At 44.1% G+C, this 24,042-nt stretch overlaps 1 protein-coding gene across 3 annotated transcripts in view; it reads left to right on the top strand.

The window, feature by feature from the left end:
- ARHGEF3 (Rho guanine nucleotide exchange factor 3) overlaps nucleotides 1-24,042 on the top strand; it is a 313,634-nt gene that overhangs the window by 130,350 nt on the left and 159,242 nt on the right. Inside the window, exon 1 of one of the 3 annotated variants that reach the window (XM_027523866.1) lies at nucleotides 4,941-5,043. The exons of the other annotated variants lie outside the window; for them this stretch is intronic. Coding sequence (XP_027379667.1) covers nucleotides 4,993-5,043 — 51 coding nt within the window. The 5' untranslated portion in view covers nucleotides 4,941-4,992. Of the gene's footprint in view, nucleotides 1-4,940; nucleotides 5,044-24,042 lie in introns of those variants that run through there. 3 annotated transcript variants of the gene reach the window in all.

Below are 24,042 nucleotides of genomic sequence, written 5' to 3'. Positions count from 1 at the left end.
CACTTCCAGCACCAAGGAGTAGATACGAAATTATGCAGTAAAAATGTGTGACCACAAGTAAACTCCCAGGCTCTAAATTACATTGAAGTTCTCTTTATTTCCCACTGGCTTTCCATGCATTATGCCTTCCTGCTAACCTAGTAATACCAAAGAGTATTACTGTACCTCCCCTCTCCACCACAGCATAAATTTTGTTTCTTCCTAGTCTTAATTTGAATTTGACAACAGCCTCAAAAGATCTGTGATGTAACACTTTTCTAATGTTGGAAACTTGGCTCAAGCAAGGTGCAGTATACTATTTTAATTTCATTACTGCTTCTACTCCATTTTAATGGGATTGTTTTACTACCTATTTTTCAATTCAATTTGTGGAATTATTTTAAAATGTAAGGCATCAACTGGAATATGGTCACAGGCCCTGAAATTCCCAGACAACTTCTGAACTTTTGTGAAATCTATGGCTTCTTGGGTGCAAATAGGAAAGAGGTTGAATAAAAGAAATCAGAGTAAAATTTTGAATGGAAGCAACCACCATTAGTTACCAGCTTTTAATGAAGAAATAATTCTGCTGAAATCTCACCATTTTGTTTTATGTAAATGAACTTATGACAGCCCTAGTGAATTTTTTTAAATAATATTTTTGGTGAGAAAGTGGCTTGAAACCTTGCAACAGAACTTGCTATAAGTTAATAGGCTAACAGCATAAGAAACACATCACTTTGAGCTCTAGTGACACAAGGAGGTGGGGGAGGGGTGCGGCCTTAATGAGGCCCCCACTTGGTGCTGGTCTCTTTGGGGTTCAATGAGAAGTTGCTACCACTGTAGTCATTCACCAAGTGTGGAAGAACAGGGACCTTTATTGCAAACCTAAAGGTGCCTTCTAGGTAGTTTCCTATTGATAATATATAGTGATTCAGGTTTCACATATTTAAAGTATCATACCCTGAGAACTGCCACCCCCAGAATTTCATAGTTTTTTCTTTTTGTTTTTTTTTCCTTTTTAATATCTCCCTCTAATTTATGTAGAATATATTTTGACTGAGTATGAAGTAGAACTTTAAAATGAGTTTTTTCTTTGTAAGAACTGAATTGTCCTGTTTGTTAGTGGTCCTTCTCTCCTCCAGCAGTTTGCAGTCAACATCTGCTGCTGTATGTCAGATCCTGGCTATCCCAGGGCAGGCTTTGGGCAGTCTGTCCTAGGGCTATGTGCAGAGAGCAGGAGCTCTGAGGTCAGCCCACCTGGCTCCCTGCCCAACCCTGCCCCCTGTAGGCCCTCTGGGGCAGGCTTACACCACCGGTTTGAGTCTCAAGTTTTTAAAAAATCTATGTGGTAGAGACAATAGTAAGGCCCCACCTTGAGATAGTTGTGAAGATGAAATTAAAAAGTTCTCATATTAAAACATCGAAAATCTGCAGTCACCATTAATGGTTTCAGTAACTGTGGCTTTAGGACATTTTAATATCTGTGCACAGGTGCACTTTCATCATGAGTTACATTGTCAGGAATGAGCAACTGAGAGGTGACATTTCACGTGTGTCTCTTAACGCTTGCTGACTGTCCACAGGGCAGGAGCTGATGAACAAAGGTGCTCCCGTACCATGGAGTGCTATGCAGAACAGTCCAAGATGTGAACAATGTGGAAAGAGGATATTAAGTGAAGAAAGCAAGTGCTAAAGTAATGTTAGCTTTGCATTTTTGACAAATATTTTAAAGGTGATAAAACAAGTTTACATGTGTTTAGATGGAAGGAAATGTCTAAAGGATCACCATCAATGGTAGCAAACTGGTGGCCCTTGGGTCAAATCCACCAGCAACTGTGCTTTGTGTGGCTTGTACAGCATTAAAAAAAAAAAAAAAATAGTTGCCAGCATTTAAAAATTGGGAGATTTCATGTAAAATCCGAAATTCCCAGCTTCCCTTGAAAAATTAGAATGTCTGTTCACTTGGGCCATTAGTCCCTTGGCACTCCAATAAGCTGGAACTTTTCTAAGGCAAGTGCTCTCAGTGGTGTCCAGTACCTGCCAAGCCACTTCTTTCCCATCCCTTACCCCCTGGTCCTAAAGGCGTTTAGGTTTGTTCACCCCAAATGGCAGCCCACTGCAGTATTCTTGCCTGGAGAATTCCATGGACAGAGGAGCCTGGCAGACGGTAGTCCATGGGGTCGCAAAGAGTCGGACATGACTGAGCGATTTTCACTTATCTGCCTCTGGTTTTGACACAGTGCCTCTGGCACGTGGGATTGTGGTGAGGCAAAAAGCGAGGCCTTTGGGAAGATTCACTTGTTACACTATATACTTCTGTGTGGTTCAAATGTATTATAGTGACACTATGGTACTTTTAAAATGTAAAAATCAGTAGAAAAACGTGTTTGAATAGTTCATGGTATCTTAAATGCCACGTGGAGAAAACCCACATCCCATACCTTTATAAGCTCTCATTATAATGCTCAAAATGAACATAAGCTTTCCAGGGCAGGAGCCTCTCATTGTGGAAACGTTCCTACGAGGTGCCTTCTGCCCAGGCAATCTCATTACTGGAGTTGTTCTTCCTGTCAAAGCAGGGGCATCAGAGGGAAGGGCCGCACCCGGCTCTTCCCTTCCCTTTTGCAGGCTGTGCCCTTTTTCTCCTGCCAGGGTCTCTGCTGGTCCTCCCGCCCTCCCTCCCTCTGCTGTGGCTACCTGCCCCGGAGCCCACTCAAGTTTCACCTCTTCCACAAAGTGCTGCAGCCCACAGGTTTCGATTCTTCTTTCTCATTCACAGTCAGCAGCCCGGAAGTTAGGCTTAATCATTCTAGGATTAGTTCATGTGAATGTACCCTTCCTCCCCCAGGAAAGAAGGAAACTCCAGTGCCCCGTGGTCATCTCACATTACCTTTGGCTCCTGCCTGGAGTGGACCCTAGTCTTGGTGGCTGGGGCCCCTGCAGAGGGAAATTCCAACAGGATTCAAGTGCCTGCGCTTATGGGGAAGGATCCTTGGTCCTTGGTCCTCAGAGAATTGACATTCTTCATTAGTTGACCTACTGCCAGGGCTGGTTAAGATTAGCTTATTTACAGGCCTATACAAATCAGGACCTTTCTATGCACGAGGCCAGAGAAGGAAGCCTTTTTAGGAACACTTCCCTTTCCCCCGATAGCACTGCTCACCCCAGGTTTGCTTTGTGGGGAGTCTGGCTTTGGAAAATAGAGGATCCTGAGGACAAGCTGAAGCCCATCTTTTGTGGACATCGCTGTTTGATTTTCACACTTTACTGAGTGTTTCCTGGGTGCCTGGCCAGGGAGGTACCACATACAGGCCTTGAGGTGACCCACACGCTTGCCTGAAGGGCTTGAGCCTTTTCACAGCGATTTCACTTCCCTCTTTCCCCAGACAGATGGGACCCCCGTCATGCTCTCTGAAGCAGGATGCAGGCCCATCATAGCAGTACTTTCAAAGCATTTGCCTTTCTTGCTAAGCACTCATATGGGTCTGCACCCCACTGCCCTTGCCCGTTCTGCCTAGAACACCCCTCAGAATCTTGCCCATGTGTCTCTGGCTCTAAGAAGCCTTCCCAGAAATTGTCCCTATGAAAAATGCATGTGCCAGGCTTAGTAATTTCTTGGCTCCCTCGACACTTTTTGCAAATTCCTGGCAGCATTTATTTTGTTTCTGGTCATCTTTGGTTCATCTTTGCACTGCCAGAGCCTGGTGCATCCTTCCATAGCATGCTTATGTAATGCGCTCTTCAGAGACCAAATGTTAGCACCCGGCTGCTGGCCCAAGAATGGGTGGGGAGAGCATTTCTGTTAAGCTCGGAGGTTGAGTCTTGGATCGAAGCTTATCAAATGAACCCCTGTCTTTGATGAGTCCCCCCATTGTACTCAGGGCTGAGACAGGCAAAGGCTTTTAAAAATCTGTGCATTTATAAGAATGTCTTGGGGAGTCCTGGGCTCAATCTTTCTGCTGAAAGTTACAATTAGAAAGATGGTTGCAAATCGAATACCCACCCTGTTAGAGAACTAAAAAATAGTAAAGTTAAATAAAATAAAATTAAAAAAAAAAAAAAAGAATTGAAAGCTACCCTGGAGTTATGTCTCCTTGGGTTCAAGTCCCTCTGCCACTGTGCTGGGAGGGTAATGTGGTGAAGGGTTGAATAGGCACGGTTTCCATCTGAAACCTTGTAGTCCACGTGACTGTCTGACCCAATAAATCTGGGCCTTGTCAAAGGCAGGGGACTAGGGCACGGTGTTCATTGGTGAGATCCCCAGTTCATAAAATGAGAAATGTCAGCCACGAGTTGTTTCCATAAGGACTCGGAGGCAAGCAGTAAGGCCTTTTGTTAATCCTGTTAAAAGCTCAAAGAGAGGTTTCCAGAAGCAACTCTTTTCAAGGGGCTCTGAAGAGAAAATTTGTCTAGGAAAAAAAGAAAGGAACGGATGGGTGGGGTGTTTACCATCACTCTCATTTGTTGAGTTGCTATGAATTTAGGATTCAGCATAGACTTTGCATGCCAGGCAGGGCCCTGACTCTTGGGTGAAGTTCAAGTGGACTGTTGATTCCTCTTTGAGCACACACACAGTTCTCCTCCCAGTGTCCCTTCTCTATCCATTTCACCCCAACGTTTGGGTCTACAAAGCATGGTATCCTGGCAGTGAGCCCTTTAGAGCTGCCGGAATGCCCAGCATGGCTTTTAGGTGGGGACCCACTTAAGCATTGTTGTTCCTTACAGGCTGGGAGTTGCCAGCCAGAAACTGAGTTTCTGGTGTGCCTTTGAATGCCAGGAGGCAGGGTGCTCTGCAAAAGCAGCAGCCGGCAAGGAAACCGCTGGAGGTGGGGAGCTCTGGGCTGGTGTGGTTCTCGGCTTCTGACAATGTAACTGATGGCCCCCTGTCACTTCCTGTCATACAGCTCAAGTAGTGGGGAGGAGTTCCTTGAGGGAAACCATGCTCTGCTCTGCTCAGAGAATCCCGTCTGAAGGGCGCCGCCGCAGTTAGGGGCGGGGGACTCTGTGTGGATGAGGTCGGAGCGCCCCATGGTGTGGTGCTGCTTCTTTGTTCGTACTCAGGTAAGCTCCCTGCAGCAGGACCAGGGGTAGACGGGCTCTCAGTTGCCACCGGAGCCTGGCTGGACCATTCCAGGAGCTGAGGTGTGGGAGGGGGCAGCTGTCTGCATCGCCCAAGAAACAGATCAAGGAGCCGCTCAGAGCACCTGGGACAATGGAGGCACACTTCTGCCTTGCTGAAGTACATGAATCAGAAAAGAGCTGTGTGGTTGTGCTTAAGACCACAGATGTTTGTGCTTGGTGGGGACGGTGAGTTATGTGGAGTGTCTCACTGTCAGCACTTCCTTTAGCATCTGTGATTGGAAGAGAGCAAGGGGAGCGGGGCTTTCGTTCTTTGCTCCACCATGCCAGTATTTTAATTTTTACAAGACATGGGTTTTCATTAAATGGGAAGGAAAAAGTAAGTGAATGTATGTGTGTATGTGTTTAATAGCAAAGGGGATTTTCATGACGTTTTCTTCTTTGGATTGGAAGATGCCTAAACTCAGTTTGGGAAGTTCATTCTGTGTGGAGCAATTTTTTTTTGTAAGTTTCCTTAAAATTCTGGTGTTTTGAATGTGTTCATCGTTGGGAAGATGAGGCCAGATAATACCAGGGGAGACTCAGGCTCACTGGTATTCTCATTAGTAGTAGTGGTGCCTGTTTGAGTAATTTCAGAAGAAGTGGTTGGAAATGTTATGTTTCCATGGGCAGAAGAGTGATTAGGAGCCCTGAAGCTTACTCTCTCTACTCCTTTTGTTTGTGGCTAAGTGTTAAAGCTTTGGATAAGCCAAAACTGTGTTTCAAAGAAAATCTTCATTGCTTTTTCTGTTTCTTTGACCAGAATTGTGTTTCTAAGACTGATGTTTGTAATACTAATTCCAAGTCTTGTACATGGCCATTATAGACATACATTTTTAATCTTTTCATGTGATACGTGTAGTTTTGCTATCTTTTTCCTTTCCCATCTCACTCACCTCGCTATTCACTCACCCTTTAAGCCTTTGAGATATGGAAATTAGTAATACAGATATGGATAGCAGTTATTAGATATGGAAATTATTTTGTAAGATTTACTACACTTCAGGGATAGTTAATATAATGTTAATAAAAATATTACAGTAATAGCTAATGTGTATTAGACTGTGTTCACATTACTTGCATCAGCTCATAAAATTCTTACATCACTGTAGGGGTTGGCTGTTATCATCATCCCTGCTTTGCAGATGGTGAAACTTGGATATGGCGAGGATAAATACTCTGGATCTCCTTGATGGTTAGCGGTGGGTCATGCTTCAGGGTCAGGCAGAATGGATCCAGAAATGACATTCCTGGCCATGGGTGCCCTTGATGATTTTAACGACAGGGGCCTTCATATATCTCCTATCAAGTGTGGCATCTTCTGTAACACTTTGCTCTCCAATCCGTTTGCAAATAAGCTCATTTTGGTGGATGTTTGCCTTGGTCCAATTAGCACCTACATAAGAGGCATCTGCAACAAGTCACTGCCTTCCCTGGACTCAGTTTCACACCTGTCAAACAGAGATGTCTCTAAACTCGTTTCAACTCTGATATGAATCTAAGGTATGACTTTTAAACAAACAATGAAAAACAGTTCTCCTGTCTTTCCTGTTTCGAAGTCAAGTGATTTAACAGATGGTTTTACATACACATTTTCCCAGGTATATGTACTGGAACTCAAAATGTAATTGGCTGCCTGGCTATTGACGTTTATTCCGCTCTTGAAAATATTATTTAATGAATTTGTATTTCTTGGCTCTGAGAGTCTCTAGAGCAGGGATCTGGAAGAGTTGAATCTGGGTGTGGGAGAGGCAGTCGGGAGGTGGATGTGAATAGAGAGAAAGGGAAGTGAGAAACCCTTGAAAGGTCTCATAAATCCATCTTCTGAGGTTTGGCCAAGGGAGCTGTGAGTCTGTGCAGGAATGGTAGCGTGTAACAGTTAAGGGCAGGGTTTTAGAACCACGTAGTTGTAGGTTTCAGTCCCAGATTTGCCTCTTGCTAGCCGTGTAATCCCAAGCACATTACCAAACCTATCAATGTGTTTTCTCCTTGTAAAGTGGGGGTAATCAGTAGTGCCCACCTTATAGGATTGTCTTGAGGAGTAAGTGGAGTGACTCATGACAATGCCGAGAACAGAGCCCACACTCAGCAAACGTGACCCATGTCCCAGGTCTTGCTAACCATAGGTGTCAGTGGCTCCCAGAGAAATGAATCCATAGTGTCTAAGAGCTCAGCAACCGTAGGGCTGTAAAACATCGTATATCTCAAGTGAAACGTGGTCCTGACTGGATCTTGTGGAGGGAAGGAAGCAGTGCGTTACACAGAGAAGTCAGTACTTCATTTTAGAGCCCCAATTCCAGCCATGCTTTTACACCTTTCCCAGAACACCAAGTGGGTGCCATGGAAGGGGAAATTGACTCAAGCCAGATCCTAAAAAAGGCCTGTCTTGATGGAACACTCAGCAGTATGACTCGGAGAGGGCAAGGTCAGGGTGGTGACCCTGCATGTCCATTGGGAGAGAAACAATGGGTGACTTTAGTGCCTAAATATAGACTACGTGGATGTTACTTGGGGAAGCCACGGTGGGTGGGTCTCTTGGGAGGAGCTCAGAAAGCAGCCTGCATGTGCCAGCCCTCTCTTTCTGAATAATTTTGTCTGTATTCTAAGTGTTCTGCATCCCTTGAGTGTCTGCCTCTGTCAGCCTTATTTATGTCCCTATCTCTTCCCTCCCAAGTCTTCCTTGTAGCATTTACTGTCCCTCTCTCCCTTGTTTCGCACAGACCCCACCCACCCCTGCCATAAACCCCCAGTCTTCTCACTACCTGCCAGTTCTCATGGAGCTGGCGTGAGAGCACTGGTCTGGGAGTCAGGAGTTTGGGGTTCAAGTTCAAGATTTTGCAGTTAACCTTGGCCACTGCTGAACGTCCCTGGCTGCCAGGTTCTCCAGTGACATAATTGGATCCTGGAAGGTAACACTCTGAGTTCACATCCTCACTGCCACTTAACCTCAGGCAAGTTCTTTATCTCTCTGGGCTTTAGTTACCTCACCTGGGAAATGGAGATGATAGTATCTGCTTCTGATACTACGAACAGTTTATAAAATAGTGTCTGTGAAACTCTTGAAACAGGGCATCCTATAGGTGCTCAAAAATGCTGGCTATGATTGTGATTTGCAGGAAAATGAGACTTGAATAGGACCAGTGTTTTCCTAAACTGCAGTTACGTGTCCCGTATCCCCATACCACTTTCACTGTTATTTTTCACTTACTGTTTTTCTTTAAATTATCTAGTTGTTCTTTGGTTTGGTTTTGAGCTTAGGTTCATCCTGAGCAGTAGGAGTGCTAAAGTCTCCAAATACCATGATGTGTTTCCTAAAACACATTACAATAACTTCCCCTTGGTCTGCTGCACATGGTCTGAAATGATCCTGTGTCACCACCAGCTCCACTTCCCACACTGGGGACTGCAGAGCCAGTGGCTTTGAGCGTCTGGGCCCAAGTTGTTGCCTGCTGTGATTTTTGACAGTGCTCCTCCCACCAGAGCGAACAGCCAGCCCATCCTGTCATACATCAGACGCTGCCCGAGAACCAGCGTTGTGCTTGACTCTGTGCCAGGTGTCAAGATGGCCAAAATATGGGTCTCTGTGTCCCCTGCCATCTTCTCCAAATGGGACATTAACAGCTTAGAGAAAGTGTGCTAGAGAGAGCCACAAAATGACCTAGTTGCTGAAATCCCACTGTAAGAGAAACCAGGGCCAGCCACTCTCTGCCTGAAATTTCTGGATATGGGTATAGGAGTATGTCTCAGTCAGCTTTTGCTGAATAACAACTACCCCAATCTCAGTGGCAAGCAATATCAAGAATTTATTCTCATGCTCACAAGTGTGCAGGTTTTCTGTGGATCTGGCTCATGCAGGTCTGTGAGCTAACCCACATGTATGTTCTCCTGTGTAAACCAGAAGATCCCAGAGGAGCAAGCAGAAATACACAATGTTTCTTAAGGTCTACACTCGGAAGTAGTACATTGTCCTGTCTACCCTGTTCCATTGGCCAGAGCAAGTGACAGAACCAAGCCATGGAGGTCAGGAGAGGGGATAGAAGTTTGCTGAAGAATAAATTAGTATACCACAGAGACCATCTCTGTTTACTCACTCAAATAGCATTTATTGGGGGCCTACTATGGGAGAAGGAAATGGCAACCCATTCCAATATTCTTGCCTAGAGAATCCTGTGGACAGAGGAGCCTGGTGGGCTACAGTCCATGGGGTCGCAAAGAATCAGACATGACTGAGCAGCTAACACTTTTCACTTATGTGGAGTACTGTGCTGTGTTGGGGAGATAAATATGGTACCAATAAGTGATGAAGATGAGAACCATCAGCCTAAGGCCAGGCTTGTATTAGGTCCTAAATACATATACGTTGAATGAATATCTGCAAGAATTTAGCATGGTACTCAGCCTCTCATAGTTCCTTTACATCACTAGCCCCCTGCCTTCCTGAAGTCACATGCATCTTGAAATGTTCTCTTTGGAAAACTGCACAAAGTTGTGAAAATGTCTGTGCAGATTGCTGGCCCAGGTGAAGAACTCTGGTCTAATGATGCATTTCACTTCTGTCCTCTTCTCTTTCCTTGCACCTATTAAGAACATCCAGTGGAAGAAGCGTTTTTCCACATTTGAATGCCAGTGTCAGGCTCAGGGTCTAAATCATGTTAGTTGCCCAGTAAGTGTCTTAATGCCGCAAGAAAACGAGACTGAAGGTGTGGGTGATAGTTCTTTTGTATATGCATGGAGTCGCAGAACTTTCTGATTGGATGAGATAGGAAAGTTCATATATTTTATAGACAGTAAAACTGAGACCCAGAGAGGTTATTTCGTTTGCTTAAAGGCACAGAAGCTAATAATGATGATGATGATGATAATAAATTAATGTTTTCCCCTAAGCAGATAGGGGAAAACATTTCTATCTATGTTCAGATAGAAAGCAGATGACTTATGCTCAGATATAATTAGGTCTTATTCCCTCAGTACATGGTTAGAAAATGTTCTGATCTATCAAGTTTGTGGTTTATGTTGCAAAATTGAGTTTTCTTCACCTTCCTAGCTAAAGACACAGGTGACAGAAACATATACGCCATGTCTCAACCATAGAATCATTGTGGTGGCAGCCCTTTAGGGCAGCCCTTGTCACCCACCTCTTTCTCTGGGTTTCCTCTTTCTACTCCGTCCCTCCGTCTGTGTGTACAGACTTGGGACTGCAGGGAGGGCGGGGCTGGGACAGGCCATATGCAAGCCAGGGGTGGAAGGTGGGTTAGGGCGGTGCAGGGGAGGAACTTGTTCCTGCAGAGTCCTGGAAATCTTATTTGGAGCCACTCTTCTATTCTTAGTTTCGAAGGCACTTTGTTCTCTGGTGCATTGTTTTAACAGGCACCAGGAAATCAGGCTCTGCTGGGGTCAGCGATGCCACTGGTTCCTGCCTGCAGCCACCCAGGTGGGAAGTCTACTGGTTTGTTTCAATTTGTTCGTCATCAAGATCTTTGCTGCCCTTTCTCATTTTGCTGCCCAACCTATCTGCATGAAGCAGGGAAGGGTGAGGAGGAGAAAAGAGATTCCAGTGAGTCTCTTTTTCTTTATAAGCAATAGTAACTGCACTTATTTCTGTGTAAAAGGAAAAATGCTAAAACCCACATCTTAAGAAAGCAGTGTGCCCATTGAAGCAGCATTGTTCACTAGAAATAGAGTGTGAGACACATATAAATTTAAATTTCCTAGTTAGCCACGTGACAGAAATAAAAAGAAACAGATGAAATTAATTTTAATGATTTGTTTAATCCAGTATATCCAAATATTAGCATTTCAACATGCAATCCACATAAAAATTATTAAGGAGACGTTTTACATTCTGTTTTTACAATTCTGAGTCTTGGAATTCCAGCGTGTATTATCCACTCAGAGCATATCTCACTTCACACGAGCCACATATTGAATGCTCAGTACCCACATGTGGGTTCCTGGTGGCCATTGGACAGCACAGGTCTAGAGCAGTACTATCCAATAGAACTTTACATCATGATGCTCATGTTTTGTGTTTCCTCTGTCTCACACAGAAACCAATAGCCACGGATGGCTATTGAGCACAATATGTGGCTGGCGCAGCTAAGGAGCTGAGTTTTAAATGTTATTTGGGTGTGTGTATTAGTCACTCAGTCAAGTCTGCCTCTTTGCAACCCATGGCCTGTATAACCTGCCAGGCTTCTTTGTCCGTGGAATTCAGGCAAGAATACTGGGGTAGGTAGCCATTCCTTTCTCCATGGGATCTTCCTAACCCAGTGATCAAACCCGGGTCTCCTGCGTTGCAGACAGATTCTTATCATCTGACCCATTAATTTTCCTTAATTAAAATTTAAATTTAAATAGCCATATGTATCAAGTGGCTATCATTTTGGATAGTGTAACTCTAGAGATTTGATCTTCTTATAGAAATATCCATTTAAACTTAACCAAGGTATCATTTTTCCTCTACCGTATTGACAGAGATTAAAAAGTTTGGTAACACTGCTTGGCAAAGATAATCGAACCTCTCATGCATGGTAGTGGGAGTATAAATTAGAACAGCTTTTACAGAGGACAATTTGACAATGTTTATCAAACTTACAAATATACATTCCCTTGGACCCAGCAGTTTCATTCCTGGATATTAGTGCTGCAGAGTCTCTCACATGTGTAAACTTATCTGTAGAAGGATATTTGCTGCAGCAAAAGATTAGAAACCGCTTATCTGGTTAATGGGGGGTGGGTGGACAAACAAGCTTTGTTTTTAAAATATAATTTGCAACTATTAAGAAAATGGGGTCTATTTTTATTTGATAGTGTGGAAGGCTGTCTAAGCTATAATGTTAAGTATAGAGCAGTGCATATAGGAAATCAGTCCTGATAATTCCATTGGAAGGACTGATGCTGAAGCTGAAACTCCAATATTTTGGCCACCTGATGTGAAGAGCTGACTCATTTGAAAAGACCCTGATGCTGGGAAAGATTGAGGGCAGGAGGAGAAGGGGACAACAGAGGATGAGATGGTTGGATGGCATCACCGACTCAGTGGACATGGGTTTGGGTGAACTCCGGGAGTTGGTGATGGACAGGGAGGCCTGGTGTGCTGTGGTTCATGGGGTCGCAAAGAGTCGGACACGACTAAGCGACTGAACTGAACTGAGTGCATATAGTATAATACCATTTGGGTAAAATAAATGATATGCTTATTTATGTCTAGAGCAACTCTGGAATGTAGAAAGAACCAATCACAGTGGTGTCCTCTTGGGAGAGGAAGGGATAGATGTGAGAAAGAAGTCTACTTATCATTGTATGGTATACCTTTTTGGAATTTAATCCAATGTATTTCAGTTACTTATTCAAACAATAAGTATTTAAAACACAAAAAAGTAAAGTCCAAAGGAAGGGTGAATCAGAGAAGGCTTCTGAGAGGAGGTGACCTTCGGATGGGGTTGCAAAAGATTCATAGGCGTCTTAGCAAGAGGAAAGTTGAGCCTCAGAGACATCAACAAGCAGAACAGGTCAGGCGTGTATGTATACCTGGAGGTGGCCAGGGTGCTGGTATATAAGACAGAGCAGTAATGGAGTTTGGACAGACAACTGTCTGTCCAGATGGGAAGGGGTTTTGTGCAGTGTGGACTTAACCCTGTGAGCCATAGGCAGCCATTCATGATTTGAGGAAAGTGGGAAATGACATGACTGTGTTTGTGTGAAAGACAACTTTTGGCAGAATGGAGGGTGATTTAAAACAGTGGTTCTAAAGTGTGATCCACAGAGCTCCCGAGGCCTAGAGAGTACTAACTACATAACTTCAGAACAGATTTCGTTCATATGTGTCAACAAAAATAGCACACCACAGCAGACTGATTACGGAAGCAGATATGTGAATCCAGCTGTCTCCTCTGCAGCCAGACATTAAAAAGAGTTATAAGAGTATGAAACAGTCCTGCTCTTCTCACTTTTTTTTTTAACAAATAGTTAATTGTCAAATGTGATAATTAGATTAAGAAGTAATAATACACTCATTTTTAAAATAAGAAAAATTTTAATTCTCAATTTTATTTTCTAATACTGCAAATATTAATAAAACCAACATAAGAAAATACTCTTTGGGGCCCTTGATACTTTTTAAAAAAATGTAAAGGGGTCCTGAGACCAAAAATTTTGAGAACCACTAGTCTAGAAACAAGGAGGTCCTGTGTGCTTATAATTCTGGTTGGATCAAAATAAATTTTCGGGAAACAAATGCAGAGCCCGGTAGGAGGCAGGATCCACCAGTGCTGGAGTTGATGTGTTTTGCATATGCGAGCACGATGCAGTGGTCTGGGCAGGGATGTGTGAACGAAATAGTCCGATTGATGGATGGGTTTTGACTGACAGAAATGTTGGTGCATGTCGTATACTCCATTTATGCACTAACAGATATTTCTGTTGTGTCCAGTCCTTTGCTGTTATAAACATCCTGAGCCTCCCTGTGTGTGTGCGTACTCAGTCGTGTCTGACTCTTTGCAACCCCATGGACTGTAGCCCGCCAGACTCCTCTGTCCTTGGGATTTCCCAGGCAAGAATACTGGAACGAGTTGCCATTTCCTCCCCCAGGAGATCTTCCCAACCCAGGGATCAAATGCACGTCTCTTGAGTCTCCCACATTGGCAGGCAGATTCTTGACTACTGGTACCACCTGGGAAGGCCTGTGTGGGCCTCTACGTGCCCACCACCTGCAAGAATTATGCTAGACTATGTTCTTAAAAGTTAGGCTGTTCACTGATGCCTTGTTCATGGAGATTTACCGGATCTTGATGAACTCAAATAACAAGAGTTGACTGTATGTCTGTCTGTCAGTATGTGAGTTGACTGCATGTATGTCTGTCAATATGTGTATCGTTTCTTTTCCCTTCCTTTCTCCCTTGCCCACTCTTTTTGCCCTCTCTTTCTTTCTTCTCCTAACCCCGTGATTTTCCACTCTTTTTCACTGATCATTCTTCCTTCTGTCATTAGCCTTTTTAAAGAAAGTTGAGGTTAAAAACTGGTTTACAGCACTGTGTGTTTATGTGCATAACTTTGTACTTCTGTATGCTCACCACCAAAAATGTAATTTTCATCCATCACCATTTAGTTGACCCCTTTGATCCATTTGCCTTTCCCTGCCCCTTCTCCTCTAGTAACCACAACTGTGTTTTCTGTATCTATATGCTTCGTTTTGGTTGGTTGGGTCATTTATTTTGTTGTTTGTTTCTTGTAGTCTTCATATGAGTGAAATCACGAGGTATTTGTTTTTCTGTGTCTGACTTAATTTCACTAGCCTAGTACCCTTAAGTGGAGAAGGCAATGGCAACCCACTCCAGTACTCTTGCCAGGAAAATCCCATGGACGGAGGAGCCTGGTGGGCTGCAGTCCATGGGGTCGCTAAGAGTCCGACACGACTGAGTGACTTCCCTTTCACTTTTCACTTTCATGCATTGGAGAAGGAAATGGCAACCCACTCCACTGTTCTTGCCTGGAGAATCCCAGGGACGGGGGAGCCTGGTGGGCTGCCATCTCTGGGGTCACACAGAGTTGGACAGGACTGAAGCGACTTAGCAGCAGCAGCAGCAGCAGCAGCAATACCCTCAAGATCCATCTATATCGTCACACATGGCAGGATTTCATATTTTCATGGCTGAGTAGTATTCCCCTATGTGTGTGGATGTATGTTATATATGTGTTCCATATATATGTATGTATATATGTGTATACACACACACACATCTTCTTGATCCACTCATCCATTGATTAGTACTTAAGTCATTTCCGTATCTTAGTTGTTGTAAATAATCAAGCATTAGCCTTGAGTCTTTAAAAGATATCCAGGGAAGGTGCCTTTGTCAACTAATTTAATACACATTGGTGGATCGCCTTCTTTGTGTAGAGCACTGGGTTATGCTGGAATCCGGACACAGACATTGTGTTTCAGAAACAATACAGCTAGAATTATTGTCATCTGTGATTTTGAGGCCAATGTAGAATATCATATTTGTTTCTAGAAAGTGTTCCCCAATCTCTGCTATTCTCATTGCCCATCTTCCCACCTTCACCCAGCAGTCTCCTTGGCTACATGTTGTCATCCACCAACACACACTGTTAGGAGGAGACTTTGGAGGACACCTGGACCAGTGAGTGGTCTTGCCTTACAGACAATAAACCTGAGATCCAGAGCGAGAAGGTGAGATGCCTAAGGTCATATAGCTAGTTTGAGGACCTTAAAAAGTAGATAATAACTAGGTAACTAGGTAATTATTCTCTAGTTGCTCCATCTTACTACTTACACATCAGATAAGAGAAAGGTAATAACACTTGAAAGTCTTCCCTGGTGGCTCAGTCAGTAAAGAGTCTGCTGCAGTGCCGGAGACCGGCAGTGCAAGAGACCTGGGTTCAATCCCTGGGTCAGGAAGATCCCCTGGAGAAGGAAATGGCAACCCACTCCAGTATTCTAGCCTGGAGAATTCCATGGACAGAGGAGCCTAGCCGGCTACAGTCTATGGGGTCACAAAGAGTCGGACACGACTGAGTGACTAATACACACACACAAAAACACTTGTGATCTGGCAACTTCTCATAACCTTTTATAGAACAGACTTCTGTAAATTGTTCACATTGTAGTAAAGCTAGAGGATGTACACAGATGTAAGTTTTAGAACTATTTAGGCTTAAACTTGCTTTTTTTTCCCTTCACAGAACCATTTTGTATCTGTGACCAAGGTATCCGGACATTTTCAACAGAGAAGGTTTTTAAATTCCTCATTTGGGTTATTTTCGTCACCAAAATATTTTTTATAGTATATCCTAAAGTGGGCATCACTTGGTCCCCCTGATACACAGCAGAGATTTGAGAGCCAGCACTGTGACAACAGAGAGGGGAGACGCCGCCCACAAAGCCAACCAGGAAACAGATTCAACAGGCCTCACTTCCCACTCACTCCCCAAAGCTGAGCCTCCACCCCTCCCCTCCCAAAAAGGGGCAGGAAGAAGGTTCAGAAAAGATAATGTGCCCATCCTTCAACAAAGCTTGGCTCACCCTTTGGGTCCTCCACACTCTCCCGTTTCCTGTGGCTAAAGTTAGACGTGTTAGATATGAATTTCATTTTTAATCCATGACTGGGCAGACAGAGGGCAGACAGATCTCCAGAAGGGATGGGCGGGTGTTGAGAGGATGGATGGGTTAGAAGTCTCTTCTCACTCATTCCGGGGAAGAGGGCAACAGAGTGTCACTTTTTCTGTGCTTGTCAGGAGCAGCAACATCGTGCACCAGTTACTTTGTGTGACCATTAGGAGAGGGAGTTTCCATAAAGAAAGTGTTTCCTAAACCTCACTCAATTATGAATCATCTTCTGCCATAGCCTTTAACATTGTAAAATACTTAATAGCTTTCTGCAAAACAACCATTTTTCCCTTAGAGTTATCTTTAATGGAAAGTTTATAATAAACAGAAAACCAGTATGCTGGCTCAACTTTGAATACTAGATACCCACAAAACAATGTAACTAAATTCTGGCTAGCTCTGTTGCCTGAGTCTCTCTCCTGGAGAGAGAGTAAAGGTTGAGGTTGGTAAGCATTGAGTATGTGTTAAAGGTGAGGTAGCCCCAGTCCAGAGAAGGCGATGGCACCCCACTCCAGTACTCTTGCCTGGAAAATCCCATGGATGGAGAAGCCTGGTGGGCTGCAGTCCATGGGGTCGCGAAGAGTCGGACACGACTGAGCAACTTCACTTTCACTTTTCACTTTCATGCATTGGAGAAGGAAATGGCAACCCACTCCAGTGTTCTTGCCTGGAGAATCCCAGGGACGGGGGAGCCTGGTGGGCTGCCGTCTCTGGGGTCGCACAGAGTTGGACACGACTGAAGCGACTTAGCAGCAGCAGCAGCAGCAGCCCCAGTCAGATGCTCCCCTGGTGGCTCAGCAGTAAAGAATCCACCTGCCAAGCAGGAGACCCAGGTTTCATCCCTGGGTAGGGAAGATCCCCTAGAGAAGGAGATGGCAACCCACTCTGATATTTTCACCTGGAGAATCCCATAGACTGAGGAGCCTGACAGGCTAGAGTCCGCAGGGGTGTAAGAGTCAGGCACAACTCAGCGACTAAACTACCACCACAGCAATCTGATAGACCGAGAATGGACAGTGACTTGAAAATGGTAACTTTCCTATTGTGTGATCTGCCAAGTAAAGCCTGTCAGAGCACTGTCCCAGTGTTCCACTCGTACCACCTAAACTGCAGGTATCACCTCCAGAGTCCCCTGGACCCACATATGACTTCCTGTGTCCTTCAGCTTGTAGGGGTTTCCAGCCAAGGGGGTTAACATCCTGAGGGGCCCCTCCCCATCAGTGAGGGGGTAGATTGAATGCTTTTACCTCCCCACCTGCTAGTGGAAAATTATGAGCTGTGTCTTATACGGTCCCTCACGGGGGTGGGAGGGGGCCCAGTGGGTTGTTCTCCAGCTCCAGCTGCCCACAGCTGAAACCTGGTGGCTTTACATCTTTTTGGGGCCTCCCTCCTTTTACCACCTCACTGTCTTACTCCTCACCAGTTCTTCGTGGGGATTACCACCCCTGCATGTAAACAGCTTATACCTAAATCGTCACCCAGGATCTGCTGTGGGGGGAGCCCAAATCACAACAGCTGGTAAGCATACCACCTAAAATAATCTTACAAACCACCATGACACCAGACCCATCCTTTGGGAAACAGTAGCCCAAGGTACATGTCCAAATGGTGCAAAGAAACTTATCACTTATTTTTTTTTCTTTAAAGTTCAAAAATGTATTAAAATTCTTGGTGTTCAACTCTTCCATTTTCCCTAACATTTTAGTGATACTCTGTTCTGATGAGTAACATCATTTTCCATTTTTGCCGTTCTTCTTTCAGTATAGTATTACAGCTTGCTAACAAACTTAGTGTTCCCAAATTTGCTTATAAATTTAATTTACTGGGTGACATTTGTCAGTTATTTGCCAGTCTGAGACCTCCAGTGAGCGGAGCTGTGAGTGTCGGTCTGTGGTTACTCAAAGTGTTTGTTTATGCATAAGTGATGAGCCCAGACTAAAATGCAGCAGGCAAGTGTTGCCAAACTCAGAGAGCCACTTTCTAGCAAGCCTTTTACAATATCCTGAGGAGAAACAGGAATTTAAAATTAGGGAGATTTTAAAAAGTGCTTTGTTGTTATTTAGTTGCTCATTCGTGTCCAAGACTCTTTGTGACCCCACAGACTGTGACCTGCCAGGCCCCTCTGTTCCCAGGCAAGAATACTGGAGTGGGTTGCCGTTTCCTTAGGGAGATTAGAAAAGTACTTCCGCAAGATGAAGGTTCTATTTCGGCCTGAGTCTTATAGGCAGATTGAAGGCAGGACTGAAGTTCTAATGGGGAAAGGATTTCTTATCTTTAGGGGGTTGGGCCCATGCCAGCGAGGTCCTGTCGTGTGAAACCTAGATTGTTGAGAGAGTGGTGAAGTCCAGGGTAAGATATACCTCGCAAGAAGTCAGAAGCATCTGTAAATGACATGAGATCAAGAAATCCAACAGGAAAGCAGAAAGAGGGCCAGCTTCATGGCCAGGGCTCTGTGCTCAACAGGGCTTCACTATGTGAGCACATAGAGTTGCCCAATAAATATTTGTTTAATATTTGAAGGAGTCAATGCTTGGTAGTCAAACTTGCTTTGAGTTTTCAAGGATGATGGCCTCAGAATGGGTACTCATCCCAGAAGAGTCCCTATACATTTTTTCCTTTCCAGATCTCACTGCATAATTTGCAGGGTCCAGTGAGAAATGAAAATCCAGGGTCCCTGTTTAAAAAGTTACTAAGAGTTTCAAGATGGTGACCGCAAAGCATTATTCTCTATGTGTTCGCATAATGGAAGGTGCTAGAAGTGAACTTGAACTGGCTTCTGCATTCATTGACCTTAGCTTGAAGGAGGAGACAGACATTAACCCAGTTATTACACAAGTAAAGGGTAACATTTTAATAAGGTGAGTACAACAAAGAAGAGGCGCAATGAGGCTGAGAGGCCGTAACTGAGAGATTTTTTTTGGTTTGGAGCTATCTTAGAATACCTCCATCATGAGGCTGACATCTGAAGAGTAAGGAAGAATTGGCTGGGAGAAAAGGGGAGGAAAGAAGGTTCAAAGGCAGAGGAAACATAGAGAAAGAGGAATTGGGATTATGGGAGGGAGGTTGGAGCTCAGAGCAAAGGGAATGAGGGTGGAGATGAGAATTGGAACAGTCCTGACTTTGCACGGGATCTTCTGGACACTAACAAGTCTTGAGAAACTCAGGGCTGTTTTCATGACTAACAGTAACAGAAAGATGAGTAAAATTATTCACCCTGAGTTTCCCTTCCTGGCTTCCAGGGCTTCCCTGCTGGCTCAGACGGTAAAGAGTCTCCCTGCAGTGCAGAAGACCAGGGTTCAATCCCTGGGTTGGGAAGATCCCCTGGAGAAGGAAATGGCAAACCACTCCAGTATCCTTGCCTGGAAAATCCCATGGTTGGAGGAGCCTGGCAGGCTACAGTCCTGGGGTCACAGAGTTGGACATGACTGAGCAACTTCACTTTCACTTTCTCTTCAAATAAACTGAGAAAGAAAATTATTCCAGTACAGTTCTCATCCTTATAAATGGGAAATGATGTCAGCAATCATGTTCATGGCCACTGGTCAATCAGAACAGTCATCAGGTACTGTGTGGGAGACTTGTGGAAAGGGAGAAGTTGAACTTTTAATGACGAGGGCCCTTTAAGGAGCTCTCACTCCTCATCTATCCCTATCTATGCTTGGTTGGCTTCATCCCATCACTAAAATGTCATCTCAGCTGTTCCTCCTCTGAGAAACCTCCCTGACCTCTCTCTCCAATAGCTTCACCCCTCACCCCCTTTGATAGGCTTTCCTATCGCCCAGGTTTACTTTCTTTATAATTCTTGTTGTTGTTCAGTCGCTAAGTCGTATCCAACCCATGGACTGCAGCATGCCAGGCTTCACTATCTCCCAGAGTTTGGTCAGACTCATGTCCATTGAGTCAGTGATGCCAGCCAACCATCTCATCCTCTGCCACTCCCTTCTTTTGCCTTCAGTCTTTCCCAACATCAGGGTCTTTTCCAATGAGTTAGCTCTAAGCATCATGGGGCCAAAGTATTGGAGCTTCAGCATCAGTCCTTGCAGTGAATATTCAGGGTTGATTTCCTTTAAAATTGACCGATTATTACTCTTAGTACACCTTAAAACTAGCTTGTTTATTTGCTTATTATTTTATGATCTCTATTCCCTCCGAGGGCAAGGGCTGTATCTATTCTGTTAACCAGTTTATCTCCAGCAGCTTGCACAGTGCCTGGCATCTAATAGGCACTCCATAAAATAGTTATTGAATGAATGAAACTTCAGAGTGAAGGTCGTTCATCTGAGTCTCATTCCTGGATTTCCATTACCAAAAAATAAAAAAGAGGAATATTGTGGGTCACAGAATCAAAAATGGAACTCTATGGATGACACATCTTGGTGTTTTAGTCTTCATGAAAAGAAATTCTACAGCTTTATATGCACTGTTTGGGAGCTAGTGGGTTTATTTGTTCACGAATGTCAGTCAACACACATTTATTGAGTTTTCTGTGTGTTGGACTAGGCCTTAGTAATGTCCAGCAAAGTTCTAGACATGAAAGAATTCTACTCTTAGTAAAACATGGATTTCCTGGGAAATGGATTAAATGTTGGATAAATGTGCTTTGATTCTGCAAAATCCAGACCTCAGTTTCAGACTTGAGGATAAAAATGACTGGGATGGGCTTTAAAGCAAAAAATCAGGATTAGAAAATGTATCACAAAGTCCTTCCCCCTCCCTGTAGCCCCCGCTGTGGCTGAGCACTACTCCTGCTTTTTACTCAAGACTTGACAGGACATGATCGTGCTGCTGAAGGAGGGCTTCCCTGAATACCTGCCTGTCCCTGGCGTTTGGGGCCCTTTACCTCTCGCCTATAATTTGGTCTTGTGGTGGGGCCCTCCTCCCCTTTCAGAAACAGCTGCAGAAGGAAAATGTCCCTCTTAATCACAGTTGACATCTTTCCAGACACCGCATCAGGAATGGTAACTGGCTTTCACATTACTGTTCTGACAGGTTCTCTGCAGACTATTGCCAGGAGTGTTTTCTCAGGTTAGTCAAGACTGGTCTGAAAACTGGTGGTCTGCTTTGACTAATGACTCTAGTCAGACCAGGAAAGGGGTCCAGTCCTTCCAGAGGCCACATTCTGCAGAGCTCCATTGAGAAACATTGTTGGCATATCCAAGTACATCATTTTGAGAGGAGGGGAATTATCTGTCACACAGTTATTTTCCTTTTAGCTGTTTCTTTCCTACTGAGAAACATCTTTAAGAATAGGCAGCTTCTTGTGAGAATTTCAAGTTTTGTTTGGAAGACAGCTAAATATTTTGATCAAATAATCCTTAAATTATATTCTTCTCAAGCCTAAGGGATTGTGTTCCAGCTAATGCCCAACCAAAGTCTGCTGAAGTACCTGTGCAGACTCACTCCTTTTTAGGTGCTCAGGGGCTTGCAGGCACCAAAGGTTAGCAGATACTGCAGAGTTGAGCCCTGAGGGCCTGAGGGCTCCTGGAGTTGGGCACTGGGTGAATATTAAATGCCTCCAAAAGGAATGAGTGTTTATGGGCTTGTTTTGTTTGTTTGTTTTGAGGACAGGGGAGAGTGTGCAGGTTATTTGTGAACTTCTTTCATTTTACTTTTGGCAACTTAATATTTAAGACTTACGGAAAAGTTGCAAGTCTAGAAAAAGATACTCCTGAATACCTTTTATACACTTCACTGATTGTTTAAGTTTGCTCTCTCTGTTTCTCTTTCTTTGTCTCTGTATCAGTCTTTCTCCAGAGATACATGCTTGCATGCTAAGTTGATTCAGTTCAGTTCAGTAGCTCAGTCGTGTCCGACTCTGCGACCCCATGAATCGCAGCAAGCCAGGCCTCACTGTCCATCACCAACTCCCGGAGTTCATCAGGCTCACGTCCATCGAGTCGGTGATGCCATCCAGCCATCTCATCCTCTGTTGTCCCCTTCTCCTCCTGCTCCCAATCCCTCCCAGCATCAGAGTCTTTTCCAATGAGTCAATTCTTCGCTTGAGGTGGCCAAAGTACTGGAGTTTCAGCTTTAGCATCATTCCTTCCAAAGAAATCCCAGGGCTGATCTCCTTCAGAATGGACTGGCTGGATCTCCTTGCAGTCCAAGGGACTCTCAAGAGTCTTCTCCAACACCACAGTTCAAAAGCATCAACTCTCAGCGCTCAGCCTTCTTCACAGTCCAACTCTCGCATCCATACATGACCACAGGAAAAACCATAGCCTTGACTAGACGGACCTTTGTTGGCAAAGTAATGTCTCTGCTTTTGAATATGCTATCTAAGTTGGTCATAACTTTCCTTCCAAGGAGTAAGCGTCTTTTAATTTCATGGCTGCAGTCACCATCTGCAGTGATTTTGGAGCCCCCAAAAATAAAGTCTGACACTGTTTCCACTGTTTCCCCATCTATTTCCCATGAAGTGATAGGACAGGATGCCATGATCTTCGTTTTTCTGAGCTTTAAGCCAACTTTTTCACTCTCCATTTTCACCTTCATCAAGAAGCTTTTTCGTTCCTCTTCACTTTCTGCCATAAGGGTGGTGTCATCTGCATATCTGAGGTTATTGATATTTCTCCTGGCAATCTTGATTCCAGCTTGTGCTTCTTCCAGCCCAGCATTTCTCATTATGTACTCTGCATATAAGTTAAATAAACAGGGTGACAATATACAGCCTTGACGTACTCCTTTTCCTATTTGGAACCAGTCTGTTGTTCCATGTCCAGTTCTAACTGTTGCTTCCTGACCTGCATACAGGTTTCTCAAGAGGCAGGTCAGGTGGTCTGGTATTCCCATCTCTTTCAGAATTTTCCACAGTTTATTGTGATCCACACAGTCAAAGGCTTTGGCATAGTCAATAAAGCAGAAATAGATGTTTCTCTGGAACTCTCTTGCTTTTTCCATGATCCAGCGGATGTTGGCAATTTGACCTCTGGTTCCTCTGCCTTTTCTAAAGCCAGCTTGAACATCAGGAAATTCACGGTTCACATATTGCTGAAGCCTGGCTTGGAGAATTTTGAGCATTACTTTACTAGCTTGTGAGATGAGTGCAATTGTGTGGTAGTTTGAGCATTCTTTGGCATTGCCTTTCTTTGGGATTGGAATGAAAACTGACCTTTTCCAGTCCTGTGGCCACTGCTGAGTTTTCCACATTTGCTGGCATATTGAGTGCAGCACTTTCACAGCATCATCTTTCAGGATTTGAAATAGCTCAACTGGAATTCCATCACCTCCACTAGCTTTGTTCGTACTGATGCTTTCTAAGGCCTACTTGACTTCACATTCCAGGATGTCTGGCTCTATGTCAGTGATCACACCATCGTGATTATCTGGGTCGTGAAGATCTTTTTGTACAGTTCTTCTGTGTATTCTTGCTACCTCTTCTTGATATCTTCTGCTTCTGTTAGGTCCATACCATTTCTGTCCTTTATCGATCCCATCTTTGCATGAAATGTTCCCTTGGTATCTCTAATTTTCTTGAAGAGATCTCTAGTCTTTCCCATTCTGTTGTTTTCCTCTATTTCTTTGCATTGATCGCTGAAGAAGGCTTTCTTATCTCTTCTTGCTATTCTTTGGAACTCTGCATTCAAATGCTTATATCTTTCCTTTTCTCCTTTGCTTTTCTCTTGTCTTCTTTTCACAGCTATTTGTAAGGCCTCCCCAGACAGCCATTTTGCTTTTTTGCATTTCTTTTCCATGAGGATGGTCTTGATCCCTGTCTCCTGTACAATGTCACGAACCTCATTCCATAGTTCATCAGGCACTCTATCTATCAGATCTAGGCCCTTAAATCTATTTCTCACTTCCACTGTATAATC

This window comes from Bos indicus x Bos taurus, chromosome 22 (genome assembly GCF_003369695.1).
Source record: "Bos indicus x Bos taurus breed Angus x Brahman F1 hybrid chromosome 22, Bos_hybrid_MaternalHap_v2.0, whole genome shotgun sequence".
Taxonomy (NCBI): Eukaryota; Metazoa; Chordata; class Mammalia; order Artiodactyla; family Bovidae; genus Bos; species Bos indicus x Bos taurus.
The sequence above is the reverse complement of the archived record's forward strand: the minus strand, read 5'-3'. Positions and strand labels throughout refer to the sequence as shown.